Here is a 22553-nt window from a genome sequence, read left to right as displayed (position 1 = left end):
CACACATGTATAAGCTTTGTTATTTCCAATGAATATACCAGATATGAGCAGAAGATTCTTCCTAACTTTCCACAATTGCATAAAGTGTGGATGGGTTGCCATAGATTCAAAGAACAGAACATCAACTCTGCTGTTGTCGTCACATGTGTCAAAGTCTTTGAATGAGGTGTTGTTGGTTGATAAAATAGTATCAATAAATTCTTCAAACTGTATCACATACAGCGGCACCACCTTTCACTTTAATATCAAACCTCTACTAATATTTTAAATAAGACAATGAGAAATTTCCCCATCTTCTGCTGGCTTTTCTTCTTTGCTGAGGCAAGCTGTTGATCGTTAATTGCAATATATGATATGGGTCTTGTGAGAGGGTACTTCAGTGTTGATTTCTCCAGTAGCTTCGTGGTGTTTTCAGGAAAATGCCCCCCCCCCCCATTTTGACGAGAATTGTATGTGTCTGTCACTGAGGGTGACTTGACTACTTGGTGCTCTCAATTTCTCCAGTTCCTGTTCTGCAGCAACGCCAGGATCTACCTTGGGATAATTAACATGGATCTTCTTATCCGTTAGGTCTATCTTCAATATTTTCGTCGCTAAACCGGACTATAATAATATAATATCCCCTTCACACACAGTGCTTCAAGAGATCAGACAGCATTCTGAACAAATCAGTTACGGAAAGGGGATCATGGCTTTGTCTGTCTGTTTGTCTCTCTGTCTGGTATATCATGCATCAGTAAGAATGGTGCCACGTTGAGCAATTGACTGAAAGCATAGCAATTTAAGGGACGATCGCACAATTTCACACAAGCTCAAGAAGCGAACTTCGTTCGTTTAGCTCAACCCCCTCCCGCAAAACGAACTTTCACAAGTGCGACATCGACACATTTACATATATGTAAACTGTTGTGAAAATTGTAGAGGTCTCACACTGACGATCAATACAATGTAAAACATAGTAAAAACATAAAAAATGCACATATCTGTCTGTCTTTCTGTCTGTCTGTCTGTCTGTCTGTCTGTCTGTCTGTCTGTCTGTCTGTCTGTCTGTTTGTTAGTGTCTGTCGGTCTATCTGTTTGTTTGTTTGTCGGTCTGTATGTCCGTTCGTTCGTTTGCTTGTGTGCATGTATGTGTTTTGAATAAATGATAATGAAAACTATGTTTACCGTCAACAACAACACAATTAAACATGTACGCCATATACTTTCATTTAGAAAAAAAGATTACATTTATTTTTTTGTCCATTCAATAAGTTACAAAACTACCCGAGAAAACAGGCCAACTTTCCAGTTACTCATGAAAATACATTATTAGTCCACTTTTGAAAGGAGGTACGTGGATATCACAGTCAAAACAGACCATTTGTCTAAATTTACTGAAGTGCTCATTTCTTTTTGCAATATGTAGCTCAATTTGTTTAGCAGTTCTGATATTTATGATAGCTAGATTAAAATATGGGATGACTTTTTTCCATTTGCAGTCATAGATAATTGTTTTCACAATCAACAACAAATGATTTAAAAACAGAGAAAAAGAAGTGTCATATACTTATACACACAATGTACATCTTGTTTTCACCCTTAGCAATAAACGAGTACGCCGATCGTGACACGGTCTGCACTGGAGCACTGCTTTCCAGTGTGTTCCAATTCGGTTGTGAAGAGGCTGATTCTACGGCGCAATTGTGTTCCTACTTGTGTTCCGACACGGTCAGCACTGGAGCACTACTTTCCCCAATACTGTATCAGTATTTAATAGGGTCTGTAGTAGTGTGTACTCATTCGGTTGTGGAGAGACTGATTATACGGCACACGTGTGTTCCTACTGAGTAAGCATGGGTACCTAAACTTCTCTAACACGAAAGCGTCCTTACAATAGCTACAGTAGTAGTGATATTATGTCAACGTTACAAACACTTCCCATTTTTTGTGACATGTGACACAGATTTTTCATGACCCCTTGGATGTTTTGTTCCATTAACGTCGTTAATACATGCCTTCAAAATGAGTTTGACGCTGTACCAATACATATGAACTAAAGGGGTTATTATTATCCGCAGATACATTTTTATATCCCTGAACTGAAGAATGCTACAGTGGAAGTGAAGTACAATTGTGGAATAGCTGACAACAGTCAAAGCCATGCATTCAATTTGGACACGTGTACAAATAAAAAAAGGAAACATTTTACAGTACAGGATTTTCAATTCTGTATAGATACTTTTACTATTAGAAGAACATTGAGTATGAATTGTAGGTTTTATGAAACAGTAGAAACATTATAATGCAGATATCTATGCTGTTATGTTATTTAGACAGGAAGTTCTGGAGTATGCTGTCTAATATTAAAAGTCAGTATTTTTACAAAGAAATGCTATTTTGTGAAATGTTGATATAATTTGTAGTTGTAATTTTGAAGCAAAGAACTAAATGGTCAGAAAATGGCGAATTACGCAGTGGAAAGCGAGTTTTCAGCTAACCAAGATAGACACGAATATATTCAAACCATTGCATCATGTTGATGTATTAAAGCTATTTGATGGACTTTGCTTTAAGTATACTCGCACTATGGTGGCGTTTGAGATGACTTTCATGCTCTTGCAGGGTATTTTTAGAGACATCTAGTTTTGACACTATCTTGATGACAGGGTGATTATATTCGCACAACAGATTCAAAGCCATCATCCATTTGTCTGTTTGTTTCTAACGTGATATTAGCTGAAAGCTAGGTTTCCACTGTTATAATTGTAAACATCGTAATGTTCATTGGTAAATGGTCCAGTCATATTACGATATTGGAAGGTAAGATACCTTTACAATCGATGCAAAGGAGTGAATTTGATTTGAGATTTAGACTAGCGAATGAGTTGATACAGCCCAGCAAAGTTGGTAACTTTCTACAAAGTTGTGAGTTTAAAATGCTATTGCTTGCATCTATGATTGATTAATTTGCTGTATCATTTTAAAGACACAAACAGTGAGCAACTATATAATATATATATATATATATATATATATATATATATATATATATATATATATATATATATATAGTGTACGTATCATAAATTACGTCATCGAATCATTTATGTATTATTAATAACTACCAGGTTTGAGTTCTGACAATAGAAAGTGATTCCGTAATTAGAATCAACAGGTGTCTTTTTTCCGTCTACAGCAAAAAATACGCCCCGATAAACCTATAAACCCAGCATGTGACCCTTTAAATTACGATGTTCTTGTGGTAAGCTTAATCATTAGTTCGTTTCTCTAAGCAATCACTGACGCTTTGCTGTCAAAAGCGCCTAGCTTATCAAAGTTTGTTGTATGTATGGTCAAAATGTCAGTACTCGTCACCAACGTTTGCTTATTTGTAATTAACCCCATATCGGAGGTGTTTTTAGTATGTCTCAGTGTACACACATTTACTATGTTCATGCAAGGCCTGGTAATATGTTTCACGTCTGTTTTACCGAACCCTATTGTAGGATATACAACTTTAAGTTATTTGCATTGTGTTTACTTTCGTCATTATGTTCTGTATCTTTGGTAGCTGTAAGCATATATTCGGTGAATAACAGTTTGCCAGCATATTTTCTACAAGTATGTTCACGGGTAATGAGAATACTGAATACACATATAACCAGGATCGAGGCGAGAAATACCACTACAAATAAACCAACGGGGAAAAATGAAGTAGGTTGATCACCAAAAGTCTCCAGGTACTCTCTACGGTTCATCAAGTCCCACGTAATTCCATTAAGTAGTTCGTAAGCTGTAATGGCTACCGCGACGTGGAAATACTGATGGCTGTGCCCAACCACGTCAAACATACCAGGAGCCATACATTCAGGTAGGTGGGCGGCAAACAGTATCGCTGAAAGAGCGGAGAAGAATAACTGACGTACATATGGTGTAAACCAGTCCATCCAGTCGTCTTGTAAGGGATCATCCACTATTCGTACTACTAACGGGATACTTCCTATGAGGTAACACAATATGCAAGTTATCGACCTCATTGCTACCTTTAACATTTTTCGGTCACCTATCCGTGAACAACACGATATTATAGTTGCCATTAGAGAGCTTAATACAGCCATAAATAAATACGATCTGTAGAATATTCCCCCCATCATTGACTCGGGAAACGTGTAGTAACGCAAGGCCACACACGTACCAAATCCATATAAATAGATTGCAGCATAGTCGATAAAGAAACACACATGACGGGCGTGTTCAGACAGGCAGTTGAAGGCGTGTGCTACACTGCTACCCAGGAGGCATGTACAAACTGAAATCAGAAAGACAACATACGGCCAGGTAAAGGGGTCGTTAACCACGTCAAGATCGTTGGAAACGGCAAACAACTTCCAAACAAAGTAGATCAGTGGTAGAAAATGAGTCCAAAAGTTCAAAGTCTCGTTTGTCTTCATAAACAAACTCTTCAAACAAAAGATGAACGATAATCCAGGTGAACGGTAGCCGGAGACGATAAAAGGTTCACGGAAAGCAAGTGGCATTTGTTCGACGTGGAAGAGCTTTATAGTCCACATGATTCTATGGTGTCTCGTAGACCATAGTGCGACTTGGTTTGTATTAGTGCAGTTAGCGTTCGTTCGTTTATTGTATCTCACACGAAGCATGCGCAGTCAAGTTGTCCTTAGTAGGGTAGTGTATTTCAAATGCGATCCATTGCATTGTGCTGTCTGTCCTTGAACTATTTTATATATGACACCAAGCTGACCAGGGGCTATAGACTGTGCTACCTATGGCGCCAGAGCAGAATTCACTCACGTAAAATAAAGACTTATCGATCGTGGAACTGTTCATTTTATCAAGGTAGAATCCCTTTTATTGCCACCACTTTAATATTCTGGTGTTGTGTATGAAGTCGATGATTGTTTCCTTTGATTTGTCTAGAAATTACAAATATAGGACCAGAGTAGACCATAGTCCAACTTGAGCCATAAAGCAGATGAGCTGTTTTTAGGACTGCATTCAGGTTAGGGTTTGTTAAATGTTCAACCCATACGCTAGTTAAATTTAATACAACTTTTCAAAAGTCTATTGTGGGAGGAGGGGGGGGGGTCGAACGGTAGCAGCTGAAACGAAGGTTTTAGGATATTGTGGCATATATATCATAAGATATTAATCATGAAAAGTTATGAATTATCCATAGGACTATTTGTTTTTCTTCAAATATCTACATCATTTAGCTATATGGGACACATGTATAAGCTTTGTTATTTCCAATGAATATACCAGATATGAGCAGAAGATTCTTCCTAACTTTCCACAATTGCATAAAGTGTGGATGGGTTGCCATAGATTCAAAGAACAGAACATCATTTCTGCTATTGTCGTCATATGGGTCAAAGTCTTTGAATGAGGAGTTGTTGGTTGATAAAATAGTATCAATAAATTCTTCAAACTCACATACAGCGGCACCACCTTTCACTTATCAAACCTCTACTAATATTTTAAATAAGTCATTGAGAAGTTTCCCCATCTTCTGCTGGCTTTTATTCTTTGCTGATGTAATCTGTTGATTGTTAATTGCAGTATATGATATGGGTCTTGTGAGAGGGTACATCAGTGTTGATTTCTCCAGTAGCTTCGTGGTGTTTTCAGGAAAATGCCCCCCCCCCCATTTTGACGAGAATTGTATGTGTCTGTCACTGAGGGTGACTTGACTACTTGGTGCTCTCAATTTCTCCAGTTCCTGTTCTGCAGCAAAGGCAGGATCTACCTTGGGATAATTAACATGGATCTTCTGATCTGTTAGGTCTATCTTCAATATTTTCGTCGCTAAATCGGACTCTTGCACGACAAATGATCATAAAATGTACAAAAACTGAATACATAAAGATTTCGACTAAAAAAGAAGAAAACAGACAAAACACTATCTCTCTCACATAAACACAAACACCCATACATGGACACAGATACTTACAACAAATCGCCATCAAAAGTATTTTTACCTAGTGGACTGTAAGTATTGCTTGTATTCTAATTTAAATTCACACCTGCTGTGTAGATTCCTAATTATCATTGGTATATCATTCCATATGATATGTGGAAGAACCATGGAGTTGTATAGCATGCCAAGCCCGGACTGAGGTACAACGGAACGAAGTCGGAGGAAGATTCCCGTTGCTTTGCTAATTTTTGTTTTAGTTAACACCTGCTATGTGCTATTTCCAGGATAAATTCTTGGTGACGTTCTTTAATTCATTACTCATATAATTTAGATTAATAATGTGGCTTTTCTCTTTGTGTGTATGAAATAAGTTGGAATCATCAGCATACAGTCTAAAGTAAAAGAAATCAGAGGAAAATGATATGTATTTGATATAGACAAGAAATAGAGTGGGTCCTAAGATTGATCCCTGCGGAACACCACATGTGATTGACTGTTTTAAAGAATTGATACCATTTATACCAACAAATTGAGAACGAGAGTAAGATAATTCCTAAACTAATTGAGAGGTACACATTATATTATGATTAATGGTGTCAAATGCTTTGGAGAAATCTATAAATAAACCCATTGTTGTTTTCCCCTTATCACTTTCATCCATAAGATATTGAGAAAGACTGATCAGAGATATTTTTGGACTATGTTGTTTTCTAAAAACCATAGTGGTGTCGGTAGAATATATTATTACTTTCAAAGAAATTAATTATAAGCATTTGTCTATTAATAATTCTTTTGAAAATTTTGCTGAGCAATGGCAAAACAGAAATAGGTCTATAGTTGCCAGTGTTCTCCACTTCTTCCTTTTTTAAAGATAGGAATAACACGGGCAACTTTTAAATCGTCTGGTAATTCCTCTTTCGAAAAGGATAAATTTAAGATATGGCGAAGCGATTTCGTCAGCCGAATCCCGAATACGTTTTACATTTATGTTATCGTAACCAGTGGCTTTCCCAACATCTAGAGATGATAAGACAAGTTTGACTTCTGGCTCAGTAACAGGTTGTAGAAAGAAAGATTTCGAATTTGGGTTATTCAAGTACGATATATGGTAGTCTTGCTGCTAGACGTTCGGGCTTTCTTTCGATACGATTGTCTGATTGGCAGTTATTTATATCCTGAGATGACATTTGCTAGACCTTGGATGTTCCATCTTCATAGCGATGTTCGGTCGCGTGTCGTATTCTATCGGAAGAACATCCGAGGTCTAGCAGATAGACTAGATATATGGTTGTCAGCTGTTGGATTTGAAGTGTCTATTTTGGGGGGAAGATTAGGTCCAATATTTACAAAAAATATTATTGAAATCTTCTACTATGTCCAGCAAATGAGTATGAATCATTGTATCATTTTCAGATGCAATTTCAGCTAACTTGGAATTTTTATCTGACTATGATTTTGTTTACCAGTAACTCTAATAATTCCCAATGTTTCTTTCATATTATTTTGGTATGTTATAAAATTGTTTACATAATAGTTTGTCTTTGCTCTCCGTAGAATGCTTGTAAGAATATTCCTGTATTTTATTGTAATGACTGAAAGCAAGTTTTCTGAAATTATTTTTGATAAGTTTACTACACATTGATTTCCTTATAGTGTCTGTCATCCAGGGTTTATCATTTTTTTCATTATTATATGCTGTATTGAAGTCACACCGCAATACAGAACGTCATCCCGTGATTCAGTTCGTAATTCCTCTTTAAAAGTATCTCTGTTATATTTTGAAAAATCCCGTAATAGGCTACAAGTGTTTGCATCTGAAAAAGATGTATTGCAATTATTCAGAAAAGTAAATATGGGCAGATGATGAGAAATATCTGTCAAAGTAGTACCAGCATCAATATGCTTTTGACTCAAATTCGTATAAAGGTGATCAATTATTGTATTAGAATGATCTGTTACTCGAGTTGGAGTTTTAATAGTTTGTTCAAAGTGTAAACACGAAAGAGCATTGACAAGTTTTTCAGAGATACTTGAATGTTGACTAACATCAATATTGAAATCTCCGATTACAATACAACCATTATACTTGTGATTAATTTGTGCCAGTATCCTCTGAAGATAGTCAATGAACATTTCTTCCTTTGTGCTAGGTGGTCTATAAATTATGGCGACAATATAACATTTTCCCTTTTCAACGAATTTAAGCCACATTGATTCCGCATTTGACACAGAATGTCATTTAAAATCTTATAACATACAGAAGAGTGAACGTAGACTCCAACTCCACCACCTTTTGTATTTTCCCTACAATTAACTTCTAGACAATAATTTGACAAATCATAGAGAGTTTTATTCTCGACCTGCCAAATTTCGGTCAGCGCAATGCATTTAAAAGCATTTTCAATACAATCTTCATAGACATGTCTAAATTCATATCATGATAATTTTTCTTTTACGATCGAAAATTAATATGAGGGATGGAGAGTACGTTACTTCGGATAGAGAAATGATGATTAAATTCTAAGGTGGAGTAACTATGGTTACAGACTGTAAAAAGATCTGGATCAACTACGTCCATTGAAACAATTCAAATTAGCTCTTATTCGAGTTCAACAGTTCTCAGGCCATGGGTTGTGTGAGAATTGACGATCTTGATCAGGTCGATGTCACTACGAATAACAATTGACCATTATAAGTCCAGAGGAATCTGTAACTACATGTTTTACGTTTTACATTCATTTCTTTTAATAGATGCCTATTGAGTGGTGTGAGATTCTCATTTATATAGATATTATTCTTCGCTTGGTATCCGGTCATATCTGTTGTTGTGCCTTTAAATTCTTTCTTTCCCTGTAGACTATGTCACGTGTCCTTCTGTTGGTAAATCTGACTATAATCGGTCGTGTTGTAACTTTACTTCTAGGTTTGCTGTCACTCGCATCTTTTCTTCCAATTCTGTGCATCACTTGTATGTCAGCAGCTGTAGTATCTTCACTGATTCTTTTCAGTACTGCTAATGCGATACCATTCTGTGTTTTCGTCACGAATTTCAGGAATTCCCTGTATTTCGATATTCTCCCGTCTACTGTACTGATTTCGCTCTTCCTGACCTTTCTCCCTCCAGTTCAGCAATTCTTTGCACTAGATTATCATTTGTCTGTTGCAGTTTTATATTTTCTGTCTGCAGAGTATTAATCGTTCTACGCATTTCTTCCACAAGGTTATTGAAAAATTCAAGTGAAGTTGACAACGTAGCTTGATTTGCTGGACGGTCGCCATAACTGATGATAGACAAGCAAGTTTGGAATTAATGTCAGCAAGTTGTGCCTGGATCGTTTAGGTTGAAGACTTGGATGTCATGACAGGCAGTTGTGCAGAATCTGGCTTTTGTACTTCTGGTGTGGTCCCTGGAAAACGGTTTTCTTTGCATTTTGGACAGAGAAATATGTCACCTTGTGAGAATTCCAAACTCTTTGTCGCTTTACTGTCACCAATATCTCACAGCAGTAGCTTTACAAACACCTCAGGTAATACAGTAGACGTTTTCATGCCGTTGTTTGGAAATTCAACGGAGAAAAAAGGAAAAATCTGAACGTCTTGTATGCAAATACCACGGACTTGAACTATCTATTTGTTGGACAAAATATTTCTATTGTTTTAATATTAATTAACACCAAATAGCCATCAACAATGCCGAAATGCAATGTATATACCATACTGTTTCTTCAAAGGGTGGAGACTTTTGTAGAGACGGTGTTACCCGCCGTCGAGCTACGTAGTCAACAGCGCCCTCAATACATTATTAAAATTCAATAGTGAATGTGCCAGTTATTTACAAAGTAATCTGAAGTTACTGTAGCAAAAACTACTTTCAATTACCATAGAAATGTATATTCTTTAATTATATTATCAGAGCAGTACTTTAAACCTCAATGTTCATCTTTATCTCTAAAATGCACAGCATGTTATGATCATAGCATAAAATTGTTGTTTTGTTGAAAAACTAACTAAAAATGCATGTTGAAAATGTTGCTATACGGTATGTATAATGCATTACCTTACCATCATCCAAGATACGAGCAAGACTGTCCAATTGTTTCTTTCTTGACTTGACGTGTGTGTGTGTGTGTGTGTGTGTGTGTGTGTGTGTGTGTGTGTGTGTGACTTACCAAACAGAAGGACGCATCCGTCTTCATTGTTGAATTTCTTTTTCAACAATTGCTTGAAATATGCACGGGAGTTGGTGAAGCTTGGTGTGAGACAGGAAAAGTCAATAAAAAAGAAGAGAGAGAAAAACGATGGCAAATAACAGAGGATACAGTAATTTACCTTGGAAGTAGAAGTAGAAGATACAATGTACACAGGGGTCTATTCAAATTCCATGGTTCTTAGACACATCATCAACAACAACAACAACAACAACAACAACAACAACAACAACGACGACGATTTTCTAGGTGTCCCCAAGGTCGATCACAATTTTCCAGGACAATCCAAGGTTTGTTTGTTTGTTTGTTTGTTGTTCTGGAGATTTTTGTTTGTTTGTTTGTTTGTTTGTTTGTTGTTGTTTTTTGGAGGAGGGGTGTTCAAATTCCAGAGTTTCCCAGGACTGTGCGAACCCTGTTATTTTATTTCTACACCTTTGGTGTTGTGTTTTAATCATTTCAACAACATTGATCTAATGAGTATCATCTGTATCTAATACATCATTGATTCTTCTTTGAAAGGATTTCCACATCAACATGCAAGATTTTGCACATTCTAAAAAAAAATTCTTTGTAGAGTAGGAGATTGCTCTTGGTGAATCAAACTTTTCAAAGATTTTTGAGTTGTTTTCAGTGCTTCATACTCGGAAACAACACAGGTCACTTCTGGCTCTGTCACCATCTCCTAATGCTGAAGGTTTCTCCATCAAACCCACAGCTCCCCATCCCTTTGATAAGTGCATTATTCTGTTCATTAGCTTGATCAATTGCCAAAGATGAGTAATCTGTGGTAGCTTTGTGTATAACAAAGTTACCATTAATCATCCCCTTTACCAATCTAGGATGCCGTTGCTCTACATATCCCTGATGAGAGCAGGAAGCCATCTAGCTTAATGTACATTATCAGTGTGGTATTGGTACATATAATTTGTCAGGATTGTAAAAGGTCTTCTTTCCTAAAGGACCTAAACAATGTTACAATTATAAGCTCAATTTCCATAATAGGATACGAGTAAAGTGGGTTCTCTAGCCTTTTCTTTGATAACACAATGTATTCAATTTTTATCGGGTATGTAGCCAGTGAAGAAAAGACAGAACTGGAATAATGTGATTTTTTTTCTTCTTAGTTTATGTGAATAGCGCTAGCTCTAACAAATACTTGCTGGTGAAAGTAAGACAAACTGACTTCAATTGTGGGATCCACTGCCTACTGATTTTCTCCAAGTATAAAATAAATCATTGTAAAACATTTAAATGCATCATTCCTTCATAGTCTTTTAATTTTCAGGTTGTGAATACTTTGATCAGCAATATGACTTCCTCTACTGATGATGATTGTGATGGTCATGGTGATGATGTTTTGTTTTTGCACATGTCCTGATTTGAAAGAACTTAACTATTATTACAAGTTACTAACCTATAATTATCGCATTAAGTGTATGCAAAGTTTTTGTATCATATTAACAGAGAGAGAGATGTGGCAGTATTTCAGTCTGTCCATGATCGGCCTCAACCTTACCTCCTTCCTAACGGATAACAAATTCTTTGGCCATGCCTCTTCTAGCCAATAAATAAAGAAACTACTTCTCAACCCCAGGAGGCATCTCACGACTTCTGGTGCAACTATGCAAATTATACACTAACTTTACACATATTAGCAAATTTGATTTCTTATTTTATGATATCAAATCCTCAAAAGCATTATTAAAACAATTGAAGTATAATTTGAAACCTTGATTCATAGTGCCAGCATCATCTGGCACGATTTCTTCCGTCTTGTTCCTCACACCGTCTACAACTCTACTTTTTACATGTTGTAGGTATAAAACGTGAACTTGACATTATATAAAAGAAATTAATAATATTGCAGAGATCTGCAGACCAAAGTATGAAGAGAAAGGTACACCAGAAAGAAGAAAGCAAAGTAATGCAGACACCCTCCCCACAAACATCATATTATTGTGTCCCCGACTATAAAGAATAAAGCAAATATAGGTAACCAAAAATAAAAGAAAGATGTGGCGGTTAAAAAAAACTGAAAGGGAAAGTATGACTGCCCAATAAAAGTAAAAGAAAAATACGCCAGACAAAAAAGAGTCAAAGTAAAGCTACCGTCCGTCCAACTACAATATTGATGAACCAGAGAGGAGACATGGATTTGAAAATAATTGTAATGGGTTTGAAAGGATTAAAATAGCTTTATTTTCCGATTCGGCCATATACGGATGGCCTTCTCCAGGGAATATTGTTGGCGCTACGAGAAATTACTTGTGCCTGGATGGGAAGTAAGGCGCTAATGATCGCTAAAAGTATGGTTGATAAAACAGTATTCTGGTTGGTTGGTTGGTTGGTTGGTTGGTTGGGTGGGTGCGGGCATTATTCAAAAGTTCTAAAACAGTGTAATACTAGTCTATGAACTGAACACAACATGAAATGATGTTTAACTTTCAAATATATATACTTCTTTCTCTCAGACGTTATTTCTTTCCTAGTGTTAGGGGCGCCATCACCATCTCGTTAAATTCGTTTGTGTCGCCCTCTGCTGAAAGTTCGGTCAGTATTTTCGTTTTCTTGTGCATGTCTTTTCTGTTTGTTTGTTTGTTTGTTTGTTTGTTTGTTTGTTTGTTTGTTTGTTTGTGGCTGTTGTTTGTTTGTTTGTTTGTTTGTTTGTTTGTTTGTTTGTTTGTCTGTCTGTGTCTGTTTTTTTTGTCTCTGTTTTGTCCCTTTTCTTCCTTTTCCTCTCTGGTTCTTGGGTGGAGTGTAGCGGTGTCAGCTGAGTTGGTTGTATGGGCGACGTCATCTTCACGTTTGCCGCACCGAAGGTGTCATTGTGACTAGGCGGCAAAGGGTGGTAAACCCTCTTCGTTCCCCCTCTTCATCCCATTATGGCTTTTCTGAATCACGTGACATAGATGACCTCTTCTATTCTTGCTACCTTGTTCTGGTCTAGAGTTAGATGGCAACGAAATTGGAATCTTCTCATATCGCACACTGATGGCCCTACACCAGCATCAGTAAATAGGGTTGCTGGTGTTTGCTTTCTTTCCGTAGTTCGTGATTTTTACCTTCCGTAAGGAAGGTTTTAATATAGCGATGAAGTCTGTGTGTCTCTGTGTGTGTCTGTATCACGATTGAGTTCACAAACAGGTGAAATATTTATCATCGTTTCAATTTCGTCAAATATGGTCTTATAATTTTCAAATTTCACACCCGAATGCGCAGATGAATAAAGAGAAATCGTGTCTTTTTAGATTTTCGATTAGAAGTTTAGGAAGTATTATATTGACCTCGAACTGTCTACTTTTTACCGTGTTCTTTTCCGATTTCTCTCGATAACAAACTACCGCTGTTTGTTGCAAGGCTTGTACATAATCATTTATCTAGCTCTGTATCTCAGGATATAAATACACTCTCACATATTTATCAAGTGTAATAATCAATAATTTATACCCAAATGTGTGTGGTCAAAATATGGAAAATAGACCAAGCCTCGCCTAGTCTACGAAGAAAATTTCGCGACAATGTATCAATAATCATGGTGACCTATACATTGACCTCTATATAATTAGTGTACAGTGGGGGGGGGGGGGCGCCACTCAACAAAATCTTGACAATTTTCCCGTAGTGATTAAAGGAATGTGTAAACTCGTGGTGGGACAGAAGGAAGTTCAACACGCACATGCCATATCCCGGGTATGTAGGGGATCACGAAAGCTGAGTGAAGTCGAGGATGGCAAGCTTTCCTGTGCTGAGAATAGGAGGCGTGGCGGCATTTCAACTACATTTTCGACAACTAACTTTAATTGGGACTTGACGAATCACAGATATAGAGCTAAATTTCTTGCATAAATCATGAAATTCCTTACGGAAGGCATTCAGTTTAAATCTGGTATGCTGTTGTCAGTATTCGATACAGGAATGAGGATTGTATTCGTATGTACGCTGACAAGCATTACCACCACACTCTTGGCACGCGCAGACTATTCGACCCTGGCTGATGAACTGGTTCATTTGTCTTCATCGCAATGGTGGTCGTGTTGACAGTTACGAAGGTGGTTGAACGATTGTGTAGAAGTTGGATATGAACTTTCGTCCAAAACAGGCATATTTCCTAGGTCGTCCTGGAAACTAATCGGCTCACGTTTATTCACGTGTGAGGGGATCCAGGCATTACGATGATACGCATTGGAAAATCTCAATGCTTTTGATGCTCATATTTTACTGAATAGCTGTTATTTTTGTTGCAACATCCACCATTTGTGTAGTCTTAACTTTCTTACAGAAGCTTTGGGGGGAAAAGACACAATACGTAATTCAAGTATCAGTCGTGACTCATCAGATATGATCCTTCTGTTAGTTTCGCTACGTTTGACTTTGACCTTGCTGGTCAAAATGGAAAGGGAAATAAATCCGTTAGTCACACAGTGGGAAGTGTATGTTTTATGATCAAGGCCAGTTTTACATGTACATGTCAATTTCACCATATTGGGATTAATATATTGTCATCTAGCATATCTTTTCTAATACGACTAAAGGCAGAATGAAAACAAGTGTGTATTTCCGATAACCCAACCGATCCTAGTTTAAGCCACCGACCCTAAGCATTCTTTAAAACATTTAAAACGAAAGATAAGAAATTCTTTGTCTTACTGACCTTCATGCACACCTGTTTTCTTTCCTCAGTGATGTCTATACATATTTCATCAAACTATCACAAAAGGGATATTCTAACCGATATTTCGTTTTGTTTTGGGTCGAAACAATATTTTTCAAAACTAGAAAAGATAAAATAAAATAAAATAAAATAAAATCCCGATCTACTTATACATTCCCCGTTCTTTGAGACCATGTTATCGGAGACACACAATTATTTTGTCGCCCAAGGGAAGCGATTCTCAAAAACAATTTTCTGCTTTTCAGATATAGACATATTTATTTGTTTTGTTAGTGTCATAATAATGTATTATGACAAGTGAAACATTACACATTCTGTATACACAAACATTGTCAACTCTGAACTTTACTTAACTAAGATTTCACTTTACTGAAATTTACTGAAATACTGTAAAGCGTTAATTGAACCATAGGCGTCGGAGAGCTGATTTAAAATCAATGTAACTTTTTTAATGCCTTAATTTAATGTAAGGATTTGATTATCAGAGAAGGACACCACTGTAGTATATTACTTTGAAAACATAAGATAAATCTCCAGATAATCATTCGAAAGTTCGAAAACACCGAAGGTAATTGAAATAAACCTAACATACATACTCAACGCTATCCGGTTAACAATGAAACTATCATAATATCGACTGTCTAGGTACAGCTATCAATGTATTACACTAAATATATGATTCACAAATATTGCGTATGCTGATCAAGTCACGAAAATGAAAGTTCTCTGTGAAACGCTAATGTGACGTAAACATATGTAGCATATTCTTGCAAGACGTCAGTCGCATAAAAGTATTAAAATACATTTTAATTGTTTTTTTACGAAATTGTAGATGTTATGCATTTGCTCTTTTTAATGTGATAAGACTGAAAGAGAAAAAAAAAACAATTCGTTAAGATGTTACATATTTTGTATAAACTGAGCTAAACATATGGACTACGCATAGTGTATTTAAAAACAATATAAATACAATCATACAGTTAATAATAGCTATAAAAACATAATACACATGACAAAAAACCAAAACATTCGACAGTCCGAAGTTGGGGTGAAAAAGAGAACATTAGCACGCATGCTACAAGTGTTCTGTCGTCGTAAGTGAGCAGACATCGAGTTAATTATTTGACTCGTTGAGTAAGATAAGTTTATGTACTGCCTGCTACATCTACTGCGGATACACGGCAAAGAAGAACCCGAAAGCCTCTCCGAAACTGACGACTTCTGAAGGCGTAGATAAATGGATTGATGCATGAATTAGTTATGGCGAACAGAGCAGAACCTTCGTAGTACCAGGATTCGAAATCAATAGGTGCACCACAATTGGCGGCGAAAAAGATCCACTGATTTGGAGTCCAGCAGATGAAGAAGGCAGCGACAACCACACTCAACATCTTCAGAAGGTTACGACGTGCTCGAACTTTTTCCACATCGACGGGTATTTGAGAAGTGGCATTTACAACGTTGATTTGTTTGAACATGGCGTTGTAAGCATAACATGTTAATAAAATGGGTACAAAGTAAGTGGTTAGAAATATTGCCACACCACTGAATTGCATGTACGCCAGGCTGGGCCACACCATAACACAAGAGTCGCCAACGAACTCGTAGATAATGGGAGCGAATGTATTGGCAAGGAAAGCTATCAACCACGAAATCACGATAAGAACAAATGCCTTAGGTGTTGTAAAGTGTAATTGGTACCTAAACGGATATACGATTGCAAAATAACGCTCAATGGTGATGACAAGAAGATGGAGTACAGATGATGTTACCGTTGTCCAGAAAAGGAAGTCAGACAAGATGAACTTGCAGTAAAGAGAACGCATTACATTTGACGGGATAGGGTATCGTATAACAACAATCTTGATGATGGTAGAGACTGATGCTAAACAGTCGGCAAAAGCTAGGCTGGCGATGAAGTAGTTCGACTTCGTTCGAAGAAACTTAATGCTTGGTACGACGATACAGATACCTGAGTTTCCAATGAAACCAATTATCCCTATGACAAGCTGTGTAACATCTGTGAACTTCCACAACACTGGAAATGACTTCAAAACTGCAACTACGGTGAAATTTGTGGTGTTCATATTCTTCTGTTTGGTTGGCACTTACAGATATATGGTTGCTGTTATTTATGTCTTTCGTTGACTCCAGCTATGCCGTCTGTTGCGGAGAGATGTTTTTGAGAGACTTTATTTTTACAGACATAATTTATGAATTCCTGGCCCACGCCCATTATGCTGTATACAACTGTAAGTCACGTGACTTGAGACACAATTCACACGTTGATGCACTCTCATGTCTGCAAACTCGACAACGCGCGTACTGCCTCTATCCGTTGATGTGACACTGTCAATGTTGCGCCGACGCGATGGTTACATAGGACTAACATACATAAATGCAGGTGGCGAAAACGTTCAAAGCGGTGAAATAGTGATATTTACTTTAACATTCATTCATTTCTTGATTTCATTTGCACATTTTAATAAAGGTAAATGTATAGACATGATAATAATCTTCATCTAGTAATGTTTTTTTCTTAAATTTACAATAATACCTACAATAAAGAGTCTGCTTGAGGGCTACAATCTACTTGGGGATGTACAGTTGGAAATCATCTAACCTTTGCTAAATTGCCGAAGTTTTTTTTGTAAGTTGTACGTTCACAGCACTAAAGTATGGAAAAATAAAAGAAGTTCGACAGATGCGACAATAGTCGATAGTCCCTCAACTACTCGAACAAGCAAGTATTTAAAACGTGTGGACAGGTGTGATAAGTCCATCCAGCAAAGCAATCGGTTGCTGTATATGTCGTGAACAATGATTAACACACACACACACACACACACACACACACACACACACACACACACACACACACACACACAAACACACACACATACACACACACATACATCGAGTCTATATCATTAATATATGAATTTCAAACGCGCTTGCGGGTGTGACACTTGTATATCAGTGTAGCACAGCAATTGACGGGTGCAGCATACAGCCATAAATGTGACTAAAACAGAAAGAGCAATACACCCCCATCAAAACGTTATAATCACGTGTAATACTTAATTGTGTGAATAAACAGTAAACAGTCATGGTGATGCATACGACGGTTACAATTCAAATTAATCAAGCACAAAACTGTGTTGGTACGACCTGAAAATTAAAGCTTACATGCTATTTATAAAGACCTTACGGATTAGAAATAGGTATTGTTTTGCTTATTTTTGATAAACCCACTTTACTGGGTTAGCGTTCTGTACTTGAAAAACACATTGTGAAGCAGTATAAAGCAAGTTAATCTTTGTAACTCAGAATTCAGGTACCTGGAAAAAAACTATAAAGAATAATATGGGTCAAACAGTTCACTGTTCGTACAGGAAACGTACAGAAAATAAACAAACTAGCGAGGTCAACACAAGTAATCAAAAGAAAGAAAATCAGATTTAAACTAAAAGCCTTCAGTAAGGGCAAAGTGACTTTAGATTTCGTTCCTACACACAATAATTACTGAATGCAACAGAACATGTGTGATTAGTTTTGTTTAAAGTATGTAGAATTTGAAGTATGCATTTTGAAGATATAGCCTAAGTACTGAAAATCACTAATTATGCAATTGAGCATTAAAACTAAAAGCCACATCACAAAGGTTTTAAGAAGCTATGCGCTTTGTTATGGTTAATGTATATAGTAAATTATATAGAATTTGAAACTTGCATTCTTAAGATTTAGCCTAAATACTAAAAACCATTAATTATGCAAATGAGTCATTAAAACTAAAAGTTAATTATCAATCTATATATATATATATATGATAGATGAACTTTGTTATCATCCGTGTGTAAAAAATTGTTGAGTTTGCAGCGTGCATTCGTGAGAGATGGTCGAATTACTGAAAATCGTTAATTATGCACTATTATGGACTATTGCTCACACGAAACCGGCGGTTGCTATGTTGGTGGACCTGGGTGACTCCAGAATAACCTGTGGACTGATTGGCATAGCCTTTTTAGTTCCACAGCGACATGATATGAAGCGTGCAACATAGCCCTCCCAGGTAGTCTCACACCTGAATGGATTTGTGTGTGGGTGTGGTGTTGTGTGCGCATTCGTCAGCATAAAATGATAGAATGAAAATTGGCTAGGAGCAATTCTCAGCCCTACCCCTCAAAAACCTTATGCATGGTGATGTTTCTATATCGACATAAACGTTGACATTGCCGACTGATTACTTGTATCACACCGTGTAAGATTAAGTATTGGTTTTTGTTTATAGAGGTTCATGGTCTGAAGTAATTACTGAGCAAAAATACATTTCTTGCGACATTGTTGATATCGTACAACATACTTCGAAAACGTGACATTTTCATGAATTGGAAAGGTCGACCAAATCGATCATCAACAATATTTGGAACATAGGCCACAGGCAGCAATTACCATAGCTATTGTACACCCGCTATACAGCTATCGGCTTTTAAAATTTTCTCTTTGCACTTTAGGAACTGAACTCCACATGTAATGTAGGTAAGGGACTGGACAGAAATTACGGGGGGTTGGGTCACTATTCTTTGCGCACGGGATTAGGGGTCACTGTCTTTTGTGCATGCATTTAGGGATGGGTCACTGATTTGTATGCAATAATGTGTTGGTAGTCAATCAAATAAAAAAAATTGTTATGAACTCAAAACTAAAGTGTGTGTGTAGTAGTAATAAAGGGAAGGGAACTCCAAACACCATCAATATTAAATAAGTGTATGACATTGCGTTTACCATAGCCAACTATGGGTTGATAGATCAAGATTGTTTATAAATGGAAGCATTTTCCAAAGCTGGTTCAAACTTGATTATTTTGTTTGGTATAATAATAAACTTCATAAACGCAATGCCATACACTTATTTAATATCGATGGTGTTTGGAGTTCCCTTCCCTTTATTACTACTGACAGTACTATGTTTTACAGTGAAGACACAGTTTCAGGAAAACTTAGTGTGTAGAATTGTATTTGTGAACTCATAAGAATTTGTCGAGGGGGGGGGTCACTTTTTCATGCATGGTAGAGGGGGGTCTATATTTTTCATACCTCGGTCTTTTGAAAAACATTGCCCCCCCCCCGTAATTTTTGTCCAGTCCCTAAAGGTGGCACTACAAGTAAGTATGCAGAGACCTGCATTTAGTCATGGGTATCAATGTATGCAGACTTTTAACAAATTACGACTATTACTGTAACGTATATGCCACGTATAACTACTATCAGCTTATCTTAATTAAAGGTTGGTATAGCAAATGTGGTTTTATTGTAGACATTTATATACCTTTCACACGCTTGAAGCATTCTGGGTATAAATACTCGATATGGTCGATGATTACATGGCACAATTGAATAGAGAGTGAAACCGAATGGAACGAACCCTCAGGAAATATCATACATTAACTATCTTTACTCAAAGTTAAGCTAACTAACCATGTTTGTTTGTCTGTCTGTTAAGCGAGCTATCCATGGAATTTGGTTGGTCGATGATATCAGGTTTGACTAGAACTGATGTGATTTTGTGCCAAATCCGTTCACATAATCACATTGATTAGTCACATTGGCATGTATTTGAATGAACAATGTGCGATTAGTTGCTTGTGTAAATAATTAATGTGAATAATTTTATTTCTCAGACGTTGAAAATGGTTTATCGTGACTAAGCAGCTAGAACGAACTAAGCCGTCACCTTTGTTCCTCTTTAACTATGGTTTTCAGACGAGAACTTTCTAGTTTGGAAATAACACTCTTTGTTCAACAAAATACACGTGCTAACAACAAAAAATACATTTAATACTTGAAGAAAAAAAACATATACATTAATGTACATACGTTAATATGGAAGCATTGTCATTTAAACTGGGTATCCAATCAATATGATTGAGAGTGGTATCTAGTGCTAGTGAAAACCTAGCAGGGTCAAAGCAAACACCTTTATGGAGTAGCACGGTAGCCTTGAGATCACATTTATTGTTCGCTTTTTATTATTTTTCCCTGCATGACTTTTACTTCAATTACCTTCATTCAGCCTCACCAAGCCGCAACAGTGTGCAGAGACTCAACAGACTTAACAAAGCTAGAGATAGCTGTTGAACAGTTCCCATTAATCGAGATTTTCTTCAGAATATCACTGTGACAAGCTGTTCCCACTGAATATCAAAGATGCCGTTAACAGATACATATCACGCAGTAAAATTTGTCACTCAATTTTTCGATAATAGGTTATTTACTCTTCCTACTGCCAATAGTAATATATATCTGCAATCTAAGGTGGTTTTTGCCGTTTTAGCAAAAGAGAGACACGGTTGAAACATTAAAAACAGAGAGACAAACAAATTCCAAGCAAGAAATGTCACACGTCGTCATGTTTACTGCTTCAAGACCTGTATAACAGAAAAATGGTATAGGGTGGGTATGTAAAAAAAATAACAAAATCCAGACAAGAAAGCTTACACTTCATTTTATCTTCCACAAGACCAGGAGAGGGTAGGAAGCACATTTACAAAGAATGATGATGAACATAAACAATAGTAAAGGGGAATCCAATCGAAATCTACGCAACAAAACCCTTCCATTTTGTATCCCTTTAACCTCTACGCTCAAAAAGTTCAACTTGTGTCATTATTTTTACAATATATATATTTTTTTCAAAAGTCAACTTTTATTTATATCCCTTTGAAAGAATATATACATCGTGTAGCTCACAAAGCATTAGTAAACTCTTTCAACATTTTGTTCTACTTATTATAATTTATATCAAATATTTATTCTCTTATTATTTGTTCAATATCTCTTCTTTCCAAAGTTCTCACTTTATACATGGCAAAAGTCGCCACCATCAAGATTAAATTAAATTAAATACATCGAAAGTCTTACAATATATTCTGTATCCATACACAATATGCTTCCACAGCAGCCGTACGTTCATTCTGTACAATTGATTGATTATATTTATACATTTTCTCCAGAACTGCTTTACAACTTTACATTCATAAAGAAAATGTTTACTGTCTTCAATATTTTCACAAATCTCACAGAATTGATTACTCATTATTTTCCATTTAAACAAATTTTCTTTGGGATTTTGTTGTATATTAAATAATTAAATTGTGCTATTTTTTTAACTGGCATACATTTAATTTTTTCTACCCATATTTTCTTCCAGTTACAAACCGTTTCCCAAATCTTAGGAGCATACGTTTTAACACCGCTATTACTCACTATGTTCCAGTAAAAATCTTTACATGCAAAATCAAAAGTGTCTCTGTATTCTCCGTTGAAAGCTCTTTTTCTTAGCTGTATCCTACCAAATCTTATATAAATCTTATTGCTAACTTCACACATAATCCTGTACCAAGTTTTGAGGACTGCTTTTTTTACTTCTATATATTGTACAATCCAGTTTCTCTTACATTTCAATTTCTCCAGTAGAGTACTGTATCTGATAAAACTACCATTATTGAATAGGTCTGATATGTGAATACTCAATCCATTCTTTGAAAAACAACACAGACTTTTAACCAACATTTAAATTTCGGTTTCCCCAGATAATTTGTTCTCCAATTGAACTATAGTTGTTAAATTAAGATTGTCATTATTCCTAACAACCTTATACCAGTCCATAATGACATAATGACATATAAAAACATGGCATATTCCTCGTAATGTAAACAAAACCATTTTGTCTAGATTGTAATTACATATATATA

General features: G+C 36.3%; 1 protein-coding gene across 1 annotated transcript; it reads right to left on the bottom strand.

The window, feature by feature from the left end:
- Positions 1 to 15945: 15945 nt before the first annotated feature.
- LOC144443628 (substance-P receptor-like) lies at positions 15946 to 16887 on the bottom strand. Its single transcript, XM_078133171.1, has one exon. It carries the CDS (start codon positions 16885 to 16887, stop codon positions 15946 to 15948), a length of 942 nt encoding a protein of 313 aa, XP_077989297.1.
- Between the last annotated feature and the right edge of the window lie 5666 nt (positions 16888 to 22553).

This window comes from Glandiceps talaboti, chromosome 12 (genome assembly GCF_964340395.1).
Source record: "Glandiceps talaboti chromosome 12, keGlaTala1.1, whole genome shotgun sequence".
Classification (NCBI taxonomy): Eukaryota; Metazoa; Hemichordata; class Enteropneusta; family Spengelidae; genus Glandiceps; species Glandiceps talaboti.
The sequence above is the reverse complement of the archived record's forward strand: the minus strand, read 5'-3'. Positions and strand labels throughout refer to the sequence as shown.